The 16,200-nt window shown below is 41.5% G+C and overlaps 1 protein-coding gene across 2 annotated transcripts in view; it reads left to right on the top strand.

The window, feature by feature from the left end:
• Window positions 1-16,200, top strand: part of TRIO (trio Rho guanine nucleotide exchange factor) — a 4,621,980-nt gene that overhangs the window by 1,758,733 nt on the left and 2,847,047 nt on the right. For both annotated transcript variants that reach the window (XM_085606120.1, XM_085606121.1), the window contains exon 15: window positions 9,099-9,265. In XM_085606120.1, coding sequence (XP_085462246.1) covers window positions 9,099-9,265 — 167 coding nt within the window. The remainder of the gene's footprint in view (window positions 1-9,098; window positions 9,266-16,200) is intronic.

Genomic DNA, 16,200 nt, shown 5'->3' with positions numbered 1-16,200 from the left:
GTTAATGGTTTGGAAACTATTACTTTCATTTCTAGAGGGCTTAAGGATGCAGAATCACGTTATTCGGTAATTGAGCGAGAGGCTCTTGCTGTATTTTGGGCTATGAGGAAGTTAAAGAAGTTTTTATGGGGTACCAAATTTGTTGTTAAATCGGATCACAAACCCCTTTGTGAGATTTTTGAATAAAAGGGTATTTACCAAGTTTCTGGAACGATCAGTAAGTGGGTCATAGCTCTTAACCTCTTCAGTGCCCATGACGAGATAGTCTCGTCATGGAGCACGGTTGCGCTGTGCCCATGACGAGACTATCTCGTCATGAACCCCACCCACTAATACAACGCCCGGCACAGGAGGGGGAAAGGGCGTGGCACAGAAGGGGTTAAAGAGTATGATTTTAAGATAAAATACATTCCTGGTGTGGAGAACACGGTAGCTGATGTTCTTTCTAGGCTGGGAGAGGGTTATAGTGAAGACGAAGTGGAAGATGATTGGGCTGAATGCGACTCGCATGTGTGTTTGGTGGATCCTGGCATTATTGATGAGGATCAGTGGAGGGATAAATTATCTCAAGATCCAGTATTATCTGAAGTAATGAGTTTAATTCAGAATGGGTGGAGTAAAAAAAAATGCAGGGTCAGTTTAAGCTGCAAAGTTTTGGGGGGTGAAGGATGAGATGGGAGTGTATAATGGTATTCTGCTACGGGGGACATGGTTGATACCTCCTTTAGAGATGAGGAGGGTTTTGGTGGACATGGCTCATGAATTGCACTCTGGTATGTCCAGGACAAAAGATCGACTTCGTTCTTCGTATTGGTGGCCTGGAATGGACATACAAATTGAAAGAGTTATTAGAGATTGTTTGGTGTGTGCAGCAAGTGATAAGTCAAAAATTGTTAGAGTTCAACCTATGATTATCAGGGAACTTCCAAGTGGCCCGTGGAAAGAGGTAGCTTTGGACATTGTAGGTCCCATTCATTTCAATGGACAACAAAATTATATTTTTGGGCTTTTGGATTTATTTTCAAGGTGGCCTGAGATACAGTTTACTTCTGGTATAGAGACTGTTCATGTGATTAGGTTTCTTGAGAATCTCATGGGTAGAGAGGGTTTCCCAGAGTCAATCTTAACGGATAATGGGGTACAACTGGTCTCAAAAGAAATGGAGAAGTTTCTAAAGGATAGAGGCATAAAACATAAAAAGTATTCCCTATATCACCCTGAAACGAATGGGATGGTTGAGAGGTTCAATAGGGTGATTAAAGAGACAATATCTTTAGCAAAAAGCTCTGGGAAAAACTGGAAAGAGCAAGTTTAAAAAAAAAATTGAAGATTATAGGATGACTCCGCATAGTTCAACGGGTCAGTCTCCTTTTGTTCTTTTTAAAGGCAGGGCTCCTTGTACTCAGGTGGAACCGTCATGGGTTCGACGTTTGGGAGATGCTGTGTTTGGTTCCACAGTCACAAAGAACACTGAAGGGTGGAGGAAAAGAGAGGAGAACAAGTGTCTAGATAGGAAGGTGAATTTTGATGCAAGGAAATCTGCTAAACGTACAGAAGTCCGGATTGGTGATAAGGTTGTTGTAAGGCTTCCGGGTTCTAAAGTAAGTTTCTCTGAACCTCTATACGTAGTTAAAGTGTTCAATAATGCTGTAAGGACTAATGATCATAAGATTTGGAACTTAGGAAGGATCTTTGTGTGTTCTGATTTTAGTGTGGATTCAGATAATACATTGAGAGATGATACTGTGTTGTCTGATTCTTCACGCAAATCTTTTAGGGTTCAAAGGAAACCAGAATATTTGAAAGATTATACTTCATGATGTATTATCAACTCATGCTTTTGTGTTTTTTTTTGTTTATTGATGGAGGGAGGTGTGTGGTATCCTGGTTGTCATAGAGATGCTTTGCCTGTGTCATCTGGCATCTCTAGCTCATTATTATGTCGTAGGAATGTTCTTACTGTTACCTAGGTTAAGGAATGTACTTATTTGAAGGTGGGTTCCAGGACCAGGGGCGGTTGTGAGAGAGAAACTGTGATACAGGTTGAGCTGGCTGTAGGATTGGATGGGTCCTGTTATTTGGAATAAACCTGCTTATATTTGATGGATCTCCTGAGTCAAGATGTCTTATTTCATGCAAAGGAGTTTCCCACAGGTGTCCTGGTCATCTGTCAGGCATCAACATGGGCGTCTTTGTACATGTTTGCCAAGCACTACTGCCTTTACAGTCAGGTCCGCAGGGATAGACATTTTGCCCGTTTAATTTTGCAGGACTTTCTAGTGTGCGGAATTTGTCCGCAGCTCACCACCAGGAGGGTATGGCTTGGTTATCTGTTCTAAGTTAGGGAATACGCAGCTAGAAGTCTCTATAAGATGAGAAAGTTACTTACCTGCGGTAACGCATTATCCAATAGAGACAATATCTGGCTGCACACTCCTTACAGACCCACCCATGCCTCCCCGCTCTGCGGACTTATTTGTTATGGCTAGGGTTACACCATTTTTTAAGGCCCTAGTTTTGGCGCACACTTACATCAGTCAGTTCATGGCTCTGCGCTTCTGGTGTGTAAAAGTCAAAAGTACTGACGTCCGCGCGCCTGGGTGACGCCTAAATAGATGACCACGACGTTATAACCGATGCTATTGACTCCAACAACGTCACGTGGAGCCGAATGGAGCCACCAGACTGTGCTTGCAAGGGGTATTGCTCGAGCAAAAGTTTCTGGTACCAGCCTGATGCTTGGGAAATTCTAAGATAACGAATCTGCAGTTAGATATTGTCTCTACCAGATAATGCGTTACTAAAGGTAAGATTAGTCTCCATTTTTAAGTTATCAGTATTTTGTCAATTCCTGCACTGTTAGAATGAGGAGAACAAAACCCCATCCATTAAGCATTTGTTCAGATTTCTTAATATCTGAAATATGGCTGGTTTTAATTTAGTTGCCAATGGGTAATTATAGTTAGGACCATATTTTCATATGAAAATCGTTTTTTTATTTTGCTTCTTTGTCGTCGTTTGACGAGTGTTCACAAAACTGTAGAAAAAAGTTCATCCACCTCAGCTCCTTCTTTGAAAGTTATGGGGTGATATGTCAATCAGGGACTGATAAAAAGGGGGTGCTCCAACAATGTGTTTTCCCTGTGCAATTTCCCATACAAAAATGATACACAGCTACAGCCAAAAACGACTGAACGGAATTGCTCCAAATTTGACAGAAAGCTAGATCTTGGTCGAGAACATTTGCTTTTTTTAAAATTTATTTTACATCTGTTCAGTTGTGTGAAGGAAAAAAAATGAAGGTTAAAAATGTATGTGTACATCATGCCACAAAGATCCACGAATTTAACAGGTCAAAAGTTCTAATCTGATTGTCTGCCACCACAATAGTAAGGATGTGGCAGCTGCCCTTTTAGGACTTGAGGACTCAGTCCCCTGTCCTACAAAAAGGTTATATAAAACATATGGGGGAAGGATAGGGATACCCTGCCGTTTAGGCCTGGTTGGGGGTCACCCCCAGGGCCAAAAACATTTTTGTTTATCGGTACATGCTGCATTGATTTAAAAACAAAAAAGGTTTTAAAGGCTGTCTGATTTTGTTTTTTAAATTAAGCCCCCTAGAATTGGCCAGGGGCTGGGGAGTTGATGCAATTTTGTGTTTTTGGGAAGGGACGTGCCTCTCCTAGCCTTCTGGAGGCCCCGTGGACCCCATCCCCTGGGACCGATTAAGCAGTGCTTAATTTGTAAAAATGTAAGTGCCAGGGCCCTTCTCAGAAGACCACTCCAGCATGTACCATGCATTGCTCCTGCCAGCACTGCCAATATCATTGCTAAAGCAACTACTAACCATCCCACTACTACAAGTATGACAATTCAAACCATTCCAGGCCTCCAGAAGCTATAAGAATGGTGTGGAATAGTTTAAATTGTTATTTTTAATGTATATTGAATATTAAATAGTATTGTTTTGCTCATCTCAAAGTTAGACAGACAGCACAACCATGTGATGGACTGTCATTAGTGTTGATGTTGAGAATTTATTGCCGGTACCGGAAACCACCCGCTCAAATTAAGCACTGTGCCATATGGTAATCTATGGGGAGAGTCATGTGATTCCCCCCTCCTCAAGCCTTAGAGTCCCCCTGGGACCCCAATTCTCGGAGCCATAAACTATATTTTGGGGAGAGGTCATGTGAACCCCTTACCGACCCTGTGTAAGGCCCCGGGGACCCATCCCCGAAATCTATTTGATAATTTCTGTCCAAGAAGCCCGGGAGAGTGCGGCAGGTATTGTAAACTTTATTCCTTGCCCACACTCACCCGGGCAGGGAGCACAACTTTGCTCTCACCCTCCGGGGGAACGGAAAAATGCCACTCCCATCCACGCAAGAGCAAAGTAACAGTTGGCACACGCCCCATCCAAGACAGGTGCTGGCGGATGAGCAGACAGGGGTCACAGAGCCCTTTGGGCTCCACCTGTGGCACCCAACTTGGAAAACAAAAGATGTGGGCACCGGGGTACCCAAGATTAAAAATAAATTGGCTGACTCCCGCCAGGGTCAGGCCCTTTGACCTAACCCCACACCAAGCACAGCTGAAGGTTGGGTGCAGTGTGGTGGACACATTCAGGAATCTTGTGCATGTGAACCTTTTGTTTGTGGATGTGTTAGAGTGCTTCAATTTTCCCGCAATAGGTGGCATTTGATGGAGAGCCCAAAGAAGATATTATGATTTGTGACACAAATCTGTTTAAAATTAGAGCTCTCTCTGTTAAGCATAAGGGTATTTGGGTCGCATGGGTTGTGGTAACACAAAATTGAAATATTTTTCCAATTCATTTTTGTACCTCAGTGATCAATATGGGCTGTCAAATTTCAGCATTATTTAAGGTATTGACTAGCCTAGAGACCGTAGCTCATCATTGGTTGCAGAATTTTAACATTATAGTTGAATGCAATTTTAATGTTAAGATAGGTCAACTCTGCCTTGACGAGAATACTTTTGGGAGAGAAGTGTATTCCAACCACTCATATGGAGTAGATGAAAGAGGATGCCGGCTGATAAGTCATCGGCCAAACAGATTTAATAGATTTAGGTTCTTTAGCAGAGCAAGGCTTTAGCCAAAAACCCACCTTTATAGAGTGGGGAAAGGGGTCAACTATTGATTTTATATTTTTCTCAAGGTAAATGGAAGAGCTGGTTCAATCAGGAAACGTCCTACACACCTGCTACAGTTATTATAACCATATAGTGTTTCAACTATTAATACCTCGAGGTAAGAGCAAGAAACCCAGGTTTGACTGGTCTGAGCACCAAAGATAAGGGGCGCAGAATCAGATGGCGTAATATACTGATCCTGAGCTATTTAAGTCTCTAGTTATTGCCAGCTTGGACCTGCTTATGAACGACCCTTCTCCCGAGGAGGTTTTGGAGGCCTTTGGGTCCTAATCGGATTACTATTGTAATGGTCTCCTGGCAGGTGTGAAAAAAGCCACTCTCAAAAAATTGCAGAGTGTTCAGCATTCGGCTGCTAGATTGGTGCTTAAACTCCCCAGAAGATCTTCAGCCTCCTCCGCCCTAAGAACCCTCCACTGGTTACCCCTGCACAAAAGGATCCTATTCAAGATCCTAACCGTGGCTTTCCGAGCATTCAACCACACTGGCCCCAAGTACCTGATCAAACGCTATCCCCACTACAACCCCCAGAGGACCCTGAGATCCTCCAACAATAACCTAATAACACTAGCCAACTTCAACCTAAAAACCAAAGGGGGAAAAACTCTTACTCACCTTGCCTCTAAGGCATGGAACGCTATGCCCCAGCATTTGAGATCCCTCACCAAGGAATGCCAATTTAGGAAACAACTGAAAACATGGATCTTTAGCCTTTCTGACGAGTATGTACGGAACACCATCTAACCCTGCTCCATTCCATCTTTCTATACCCCTTCCAGTCAGCGCCAGGATGCTTCTTCCGGAGCGACAGTCGCGCTTTATAAATACCATTTCCATTCCATTCCATTCTATAAAGAGTCTTTCTGCCCCATGGTAGCAGAGAAAAATTGGGTGGTTCGACCACGATTGCAGACTAGCAAATAAGTATCTTAGAGAGACTCTTAATGCAAGGCCAAAAATTAATGCAGATGTCATTCAGGCCAGAGAAAACTATAAGCTGGCCATAAAGTTTAGGAAGCAAATCCTAAAGGGAAAGACGTGTGACAGATTAATGAATGCCTGTGCCAAGGGCGACTCCTGGGGCTTTTGGGAGATAGTTAATGGTAAGAACTCACTGCTAGATGCCCCTGAGGACATAGGTATTAATATCGCACCAGAACAGTAGTTACATCATTTTTCTGATATTTATTCAGAAGACTCGAGTGGGCCCATTGCAAAGGGCAAGGATTTAACTGAGTTCCCTCTAGCCGTAATATTTGAGTTGGAGGAGGTATAGCGCTGGGATGCCTTCGGGTGAGCACGCGCTCTATAAATGCTTCGTTCATTCATTCATTCAGTCAAATCTATCAATATCTCTCCTGCCATTAAGGCTCTCAGCCCGATGGGATCCCTATGGACCTATATAAATCAAACATCTTATTATAGGTCCCACTATTGACTAACATTCTTAATGCCGCTGCAGCTAGAGGTATTCCTAAGGAGTAGAAGTCTGCCATAATTGTACCGGTCTTTCAAAAGCTGGACCTTCGAACCCTAGCTGCTATAGGCCTATCTCCTTGTTAAATTCAATCATAAAGGTGGCTGGAAGAGTTATTTTGGGAGGAATTTGCCCAAATTACAAATATTCTTACTCCTGTTCAATATGGTTTTAGGGAAGGCAAGGGAACAATGGAACTATGCCTCAATCTAGAGCTGCTGATTGGAAAATACATGCTGACAAAGAATAGCACTATTTATCTAGCTTTCATGGACCTAAGTAATGCCTTTGACCAAATTCATAGGTCTAAGATGTGGTCTTTATTAGTGGATATGGGATTGCCTAAAACCTTGTTGGATTTTTTATGCGCCATGCACTCCAACATAGCTGCTGCTGTCAGGTTCGGCCAGGACAGGGAGTGTACGGATCCCCTCAGTTTCCCGAGAGGTGTTAGGCAAGGGTGCGTACTGGCACCTCTTTTATTTGAATCCGTTTTTTTACTGCCAATGGAAAGTATATGCTCAGGGTTAACTCTGCTTTTGTCCCTTCTCTGCTATATGCAGATTACACTGTTTTGATATCCCGCACAGCTAATGGTCTACGGTAATTGGCGGATTTGTTTGTAACTTTTATGAATGATATTGACCGGGACACCAATATCTCTAAAACCCATTTAATGATTTGTGGCAAGGTAATCTCTAAAGTTAGGCCTCTAAATATTAAGGGCAAAGTAATTTCGCAAGTTATTCCTTTTCCATATTTGGGTGTTACTTTTGATAATCATTGTAATTGGAGCCCTTGTATGGCTGATAGAGGCTAATGGTTTAACCAAGCTTGTGGTGCACTTTTTTAATTTCCTGCGACAATGGAAACAAACCCATAGTTCCTCTGCTTCAAATTTACAGGATGAAATGCCTGCCTGTACTTACCTACAGCATAGCTATCTGGGGCTATCGGAATTGTACAAAACTAAAGAGGAAAGAGAACCGGTTTTAGTGAAAATTGCTTGGGGTGGGCACACCAGCCCAAGTACTCTTATTCATGACGAACTGGGTTTGGGGTTTGTAGAAGATTTTGTAAAATTAGCCCCACTTCTCTTATGGCTCTCTGTTTGGTGTGGGGACCATACAGCTTTTAATATGGAAGTAATCCAGGATTGTCTTGACTGTGATCTGGGGCATAAGTTACCATGACTGGCTTATATGAGAGATTTGGCAATTAAACTGGAGCATCCTGAATTGTACTATACTCCCCAGTCCATTGTTAAAGCTGACGGGAAAAGAATGAAAGATGAATTTTTTAGTCATGGAAATGAGGGAAACCAGGGCCCTGGGGAAACCGAATATGAGAACTTGCAAGATAATAAAATCCAATTGTACAGCAATGGTGGTGGCAAAAAGAGATATCGCGACTGCCTGGAAATGCCCTGACCCCCCAATCTTGGGCGGTGGAGGACTGGGGTCGACTGGTGCGCTACGCAGGAGAAGGTTATGTATGAGGCACGTGGCTGTCCCAAGAAATACCGAAGGGTCTGGGGGAAGTGGTTGGGAGGGATGGTTTAATCACGCCTGGATTGTTCACATGTGTATCATCTTAATTGTGTCCACCTTTGTTGAATGGGCTACTCAGAACATTGCATATATCTTTGTTATTGTGGTGTCGTGATGATTGGTTGGTGCTTTCTGTGAAATCAATAAAAATGTGTTTATCAAAAAAAAAAACCCATCCAATTGTGAACTTGAGTCTTATCTTACCTTGGTTAAAAATCCGCGGTAGAGCTCTTTGCTTACAAGGTTTTGATAGGGCTCAATTTGAAGTAGACCATGTTGTGCCTCCCCTCCCCCCCCGACAATATGATTGTAATTCTATTTTAACCTGTCCATGTGATGTCACCACACTGCAGAGTTTAGATTGTTTGGTATTATTCTGCCCGACGTACCATTTCCCGCGCAAGAGCTATTTGCTCACTATCCCAAGATCAAGGGTTTTATATCAGTTCAGGCCTGCCTTTCTACATTTACAGATGTTAACAGAGCCAACTATTATAGCTGCTGTTGTCTTTCAAAAAAAGTGCTTTACACTTGAATGTTTCTACTTATATGTAAAGATCTAATTATATGTACTAAAAGTAGGACATTTTTTTATTTCGGTTTTAAGATCATATATTTATACAATTTTGTAACTAATGTATATTTATAGCTTTCCTGTTTTTTGATGAGTGCTATATGGTCTGTTTTTAACTTGTACTTTTATGATTATTAATTGATAATCAAATAAGTTATTTTTTAATTGAATTGATCTAACTAGTAATACACTTTCATAACAACTTTACATGGATTAGTTGAGCAGCTTCCCTTAATATGTCCTCAGAAAATATTTGTCTGTGCACATAGGTTGGAAATGCCTTGATATTTACAATTTTGAGCCTGCTCATGCTTCCTTTCAGGTGTGGAACTTCTCTGTGACAGGGATGTGGACATGGCATCGAGAGTTCAGGACTTACTAGAGTTTCTCCATGAGAAGCAGCAGGAACTTGATTTAGCTGGGGAACAGCATCGGAAGCACTTGGAGCAATGTGTACAACTGCGCCACCTACAGGCTGAAGTCAAACAGGTATAAGGAGCATATGTACAAACATGCATCTAATAGAAAGAAGGGAAATTGTATCGTAACACTTATAAAACACTTTCCTGCCTTTTGTTGCAGCCCAAAATTGCTTTACTTATGATCAGATGAGTAGTTACTTCTTCTGTAGTGCATGAATTGGAGAAAAGGTGTTGAAGTGACATTTGTTAATGTTCAGTTTTGATGTCGTGCGGGAAGCCCTGGAGAGTATGCTCCATATTTGATGCAGCAACATGTATACATGTCTTACGGATATAGTTGTAGGCAAAGGAATGTGAATATAGGGTCACAAGCTGCATATACAAACAAATAGGGTTGTGGCGTGAGAGTTAATTGGATACATGTTTTGGTAAAAGGCAGGTCTTGGCTTCTCTTAGTTTTTTTAATGGTTGATGATGGGCATTTTTCTCTTTAGGAGAATGTGCAAAAGCTTGCATGTCTGTACAGAGTGTGACCTTCCACCATGAGTTTTTTAAAAAAAAGATTGATGGTAAGCTTTGGGATTTTCTTGATTTAAGGTTTTGCCTTTGCATGTATAACCAAAGTTTGCTTTGTAGGAAGTCTGGTTCGATTCCTGTATATTGCGTATTGTGCAGCAGAAAGAGCTTTGAAAGGATATTCTTATTCCCACTGGTAACAATTGTGGTGCTTTGAGAATAGAGGTTAGTGTTTGCCATTTGTTTAGGTTAAGGACTTCTCTGGATACCACATTCTGAATTCTCTATAGATTGACAATTTTTCTGGGAGTCTAATGTAGAGGCCATTTGCAAAGGCCAAGTGGGACATCACTAGAGCTAGTGATGTTTGTGTTATGTGTGATAGTCTTAGGTAGGGGGAGATTTTTTTAAACATTCTCATTATCTTTCATGGATCTCTTGTCAATTTGTTGACGTAGGATAAAAGTGAGAGGTTGGCGTCTGTAACTGTACCAAGGGTTTCACTTTCTTCTGTGTTGCTAGAGGATGGCCCATTTCCATGGTTCAGGAGGATAGAGGGATGATATTTTTCCATGATCTTCAGGTGAGTACTTGACTATTTGAAGAGTTACGTTTGGGATGATTTTTATACATATATTGTTCCACTTCCATAAGACATTTGGCAAGCCTTGTTGAGTCTGGTTTCAGTTTTAAGGTGATCAAAGTATCTGTGCAAAGTTGGAGGCTGTGAGGTGGAATTAGTTATCAGTGGAGCTTTGTAAACAGTAAAAAGCAGTGCTGTTTGGTGAGCCTATTGGGACATACATTTGGCCGGTGTATGGTGATTCGTTGAAACAATGTGTTTACAGTTTGGACTCTATATTTCAGGTAGGGTAATATCCAGTTTAACTCAGATCCTCCAATTCCATTTTGATTTAGTCTTTGGGTACCAGTTAGTGGTCAGTTGTTTCAAATGCTGGCATTAGGTCAATGTAGGAGTAGAGCAGCAATCACATTGTTGTATTTGAAGTCATCCCAGATGCGTACTAGATCTATTTCAAGTGTGATTTGTTTAATAACAGCTGAGATCTCGAAGTAAGCTGCCTTTTTAATGAGTTTAACTACAAAGGTCCCATTGTATAGTAGTCTGTATTTGGCTGTGTCAGCATTTCTAAGTATTTGTTTAAAATAATAGCTTAGTAATTTGCCTATTTGGTATAGTTAGAGTTTGGTGATATTTTACACTCTTTTGGCAGGATTCCAGGAGAATGTTTTTGACCATATTTAGGGGACAAGGATCTGCTGTTTTTGCCTTAGATTCGGTTATTTTTTGCATGTTAAAAGACGGAAAGAGCGCAGTTCATTGTGTGTACTCCTAGTAACCCATTTTGGCTGGGTAATTGGTGCTGGGCTATCATTGCTTGCCTTTGAGAGGAAGTAACATTTACAAAAATGTCTCAAATAGGCACTATGGTAAGCCATTGGTGTTATGTTAGATATTGACTTTCCTTAAGCATGTGAGTTTCCTGCATACTTTTTCAAGGATCTTGTTTCTGTTTTTGTAAAGTTTGATATCTGAGGTGAACTGTCCTGTCCTCCTTCTGTCAGCTGAAAACTGGGTTTTGAGAGGGACTGCCAAACTCAGTGTCCAGTTAGCCACTTTTGAAATTATTGTACTGACTGAGATTAAATTCAGTCTCATTTTATAACCCTGGGAGGATGAAAGGCAAACTTGTCAGTCTTTGTACTTGCATTATTCTCACAGATTACACAACTGTTGAATTAGTTTAGTTACCTATTATGATTCCCAGAATTTCTTTTCCGCATTAATATTCATGACCGCAGAAGGAAAGGCTCTGAAAATCGGCTGCACTTTCTCTGTGCTTATGTTCTGTACTCCACATCTGCTCCAACTTCTCTCAATAACTGATCTCCCTTGAAGAGAACTGACACACAGTGTCTGCCTGTTTTCCTAACACTTCTCATCCTTTCTTAATGCTGCTTGGGATTAATTTAAATAATATAGGTTCTCCAAATCTAAAATTCCAGAATCTCAAACACACTGCTGTCTGAGTTTCTGTGCACACTCAAATTAATACACCAATAATCTGGGGTGGAGACATCAATAGTATTCTGTATTGCAAAGAAGATAAAGCCTTCACTCTCCTGCCTAATACACATACCACCTAACGTCATACTCATTTATTTGCACACTGGCGACTGACAGATCTATGGCACACATTACACCCAATAATCCAGGAATACCTACAGCTATTCACATGTTCATAACTTATTTTCAAGATTGGACCTGTTCTTGTACCTTGATCATGGACAAGACCAGATCTCATACCCAGAATATTCTGCACGACCATCGCTGATCACTGTCCTTGCTGACACACTTTAACTGGGGCACCTTAAGCCCTGTATACCAACATGGATGTTACAGGTCCCTGCATTATTGGGTAGGGTATTCTTGTAAGCAATATGTATTCATATACATCAGTACCTTGAGGCAAATGGGGTATCAACAGGGTACGTTTTGGTGGGGCGATGCACCTTCCATGTTTACATATGGGACATTTGCACTGCATAACACATGTAATAAAGTCAACACTTTCAGGAGAAATAACCAAAATAGAAATAGATTTGAGGAAATGAGGTTGCAAGTAGCAGATGGGACTCTAGGGGTAGAAGCCTTAACAACAATCAACACCAGACAGAGAGGCGACCGACTGACTGAGTCTGTTGGATGAAAGACAATTTGTGGCAAGGCAGCACAATGAGGGAAATAACCCCTGTTGCCTTTCCACTTGGCAATTACGTAATGAAGCAAACCACAAACAGATAACTTTTAACTTAGCAGTTGCCAACGCTACACCCAGAGCTGTGAATCCTGGCTAGGGGCCATGAATCCGGTCCAAGCTTTACAGACATGGGAGAGCAAACATGCTCAAGCCTCACAGGCCCATTTTCTACCCATTGATATGGTCGGCAAATCCAAAACCAGGTTTGCAGACCCGTTTGAAGGTCCAAAACAGGTCCAGGGACCCCTACAACTGGATCCGCAAATCTTGCAAAAACAAAATAAACAAATAAAACACAGCCTGGTCAATGGCTATTCTTTACAGGCAACACCATGCACAGCAAGGGGTGGTTGTCCCAAAAGGATTGGGTGCTCCAGCCAGTTTCTGCGTCTCACCCCGCTGCGCACGGCTGAAGGCAGCTGCTTATTGCGTATTTGGGCACAGGGCCTGGTCGGAGGCCTAATTCAGTACACAGCTGGGGATTGGCCACTGGAGGTGAATTATGCGCAGTGGCTGGTGGCATATACACATCCATAGATAAAGTACAGAACTACAATGCATTATACACTCGTAGGTAAAATTTGACATATTAGCTGTCACTAAATCAGTTCTGTAAACCTCAGTCAAGGGAAAACACATCAAAATGTTACTGCAACATGGCATTTTATCCTGGTTTTGTGGTGAATCCGCAGATCCAAACCCCACACAAAAAAATATTTAGAAATATTTAGAAAAAAGACGAGGCTCCTTCATGACAAGTTTTTTGATAACTCAGAGCTAAAACAGGGTATGTACCTTTAGGTTCTTTAGGAAAATCTTATTGCTTTCTGCTGTAAAATGGACTTCAGCTTTTGAGAAATTCCAGGAAATCAAAATGTGTATTATTGTAGATAGGTCTCATGCCATGTTCCGAAGGTTGATCACTTTGCTGACATGTTTATGGGATTTTTCAATTTGTGGACAACCCTGCTCAGACCATTTCCACTTTTATCTCTGATAGATTTTTAAATCTAGAAAGGCTGTGTGGGGAAAGAAATGCATACACTTTGCAAAGTTTTTTTCTAAATGTTATTTCAAAAGATAAAGAAACTCCAATAATTGTAATTGTGCCTAGGTTCTTCCTTCCACAATTCACAAAACGTGCACAAGTTGCTCATATGTGGAAACGCTATACACCAAAGTTGAAAGTTAGTGCCATTTCATTCTGTATGTGCCAATCCTTATGATGCCCGCTTCAAGCACTCTCATATCCCTATCAGCTCCTCACAATCTGGCATACTGACAAATATAGAAAATAAAGGAGTGACCAATCACCCAGACGCAAAGCAGGCTGCTGAAGTCCTTATCAGCCTTGTAGAATCAGCTGCTGAATGAGACGTCTTCACCATCCATACTTGAATACACAAAACTCTTATTGGATAAGTTATCATTGGTGTTACTGGTTGCTTCTTGTAATGTCAGCAAACCTTCTGTTTGAAAGGAGCATGAATATGCATGTAAACACGTTCTCTGCCCCCTCTGCAACGAGGCTGGTAATAACCACACGCGACATCACACACACAAGATTTGCATTGAATAGATCATTAGAGCGACCACACGTCTCCAAGAACAAGACGTGACCATGTATTTTGCATCACGATTAAGAACCTTACAAACCAGACTCGAATCTTCTCCCCCTTTTTCGAGTCTTTGAGTAGCAAGCTAGAAACACTGCCAAATTACCTAATGACGTGTCCTTCCTTACCTAAGTGCATACAGCCAGCACATAGTAATGGGAGTCATAATCCAGAAACTTATTTCCTGACATACTATCACAGTTTTAGCAACACACCGATTGCTCTGTCAGTCTTGTGTAAGCATCACCAGCAAGAGGTTTCACTGCACAATAAGAAAGTATTTTATTGTTCAATAAGAAAGTATACAATTGCACCTTTCTTTTCCTTATTTCCAGTCACTGGTACTATTGGCCTGACTCGATAAAAATAAATGGAGTGGTAAGTTAACCACACATAGTAGTCGCCACAATGCGCCACTACGAACACACCGGCCCTTAAGAAAGCCTCTAGATCTAACACAAGGCTGAAACATGTCGACCATCACCAGTGCGGTAGATTGGTAACTTTGTCTACGCACGCACCTTTGTTTTTACTTTCTCACACCACCTTATTCATTAAAGCATTCACCATGAAGGTGGAGTAGGAAATTTTAAACTCACTTCCCAAGGACACCCTCCCTCCTTTCACCATTTATCCCTCCTTTCACCATTTATCCCTGAACCCTACTGTAACACCAGTTGGTCTTCCTCCAGGTGGAGGTCTGAAAATTCTCAGAAGAAACCCCATGATGATGCTGTCATGTTAAACAAAGGCGGAGAACCAAGATATACCACCCCCATCTTGTGTACGTGAATGAGGGTTTTTTACAGAACAAACAAAACGACCCTGGTACGCAGGACAAGTGGCCCATTCCCCTCTTTTGATTATTTGCTTTTTGTAATGAACAGCAAATGGGTAGGTTGCAACTAAAGGTTTAGTGAGATGTAACCAACCAAATGTGTCTTGTGAGGGCGGGGTACAAATATGCCATTTTACTGCAGGTACATAAACCATGGTACTCTAACTTCCACATAGAATAACAGACAAATAGCGATTCATTTTAGTTGATTATCTTATAAAGAACATTACATTGAAGGGGTTAATCCTCTCATTCTGCATCTCACTCACTTTCCCACTTACTCTATCAAACATTTGGTCTATCTCTCACCCTTAAACTCTCCTCTACGTAATCTCCATGTCTAACTATCACGCTCACCCACGTACTCCTTATTCGCGGTCTCATTTTCACTCACTCATGATTTGACCCATTTACTCCCTTGGACTTACTCAGTCCCTCTCACTGTCACACTTTACTTGTTCTGTCTCACCATTCACTCACTCTGTCATACACTGCTTCTCCTTCACTTTAATTAAATTTCACTCACTCTCATACTCACACATGCTCACTTGTGTCGCTTACTCTTTACTTACTAGATCTCAGTTTGTCACATTCTTAGTTGTCCTTCTGTTGTACGGTTCATACTTTGTTAGTCAAACTGTGTGTTTAGGACAGCATAAATGGCAAAAATGTGCAGACTGGGTCCATGCACACCATCAGTATATGTTGGCTTTAGTCCTTGCTAGCTCACAGTGCACCATCTGAACCTTTAACATTACAAGGTACCAGATGGTATGTGCAACCTCAGAACATGACAACCCTGACTCCCCAAGGAAATAATGAAAACAGATCTAAACCTTTTTGTTTAGTAACTCATGCATGCCCAAAGGGAGACTCAAGAAATTCTCAAAATGGCATTTCAAACATTTATTGAAGTAATAAGATTCTTGCGTAAAATATGTGTGCTGCATTAATTAATAGAAGGAAACAAAATAGTAATCAGTATCAGAAGAATGGTAGAGAAAATTAACAGTTCACACATTGTGCAGTTACATGTATTATATGGTTGCATATAACTATAATTATGCTCCTACCTACCGCTCGCTAGCCTAGTGTGCATAGGGTCGATGAATCTACCAGAATCCCTTAGGGTGTCTAACTCCCCAGTTACCTGTGGCTATGTTTCATCTGGAAGCCCATCCTAGTGTAGAGCAGTGCACCATCCCTCTCAGGAGGTAAAAAGGATTCAGCTGTGCTGGAATTCCTGAAT

This window comes from Triturus cristatus, chromosome 5_1 (assembly GCF_964204655.1).
Source record: "Triturus cristatus chromosome 5_1, aTriCri1.1, whole genome shotgun sequence".
NCBI lineage: Eukaryota > Metazoa > Chordata > Amphibia > Caudata > Salamandridae > Triturus > Triturus cristatus.
This window is presented reverse-complemented; position numbering and strand designations above follow the sequence as displayed.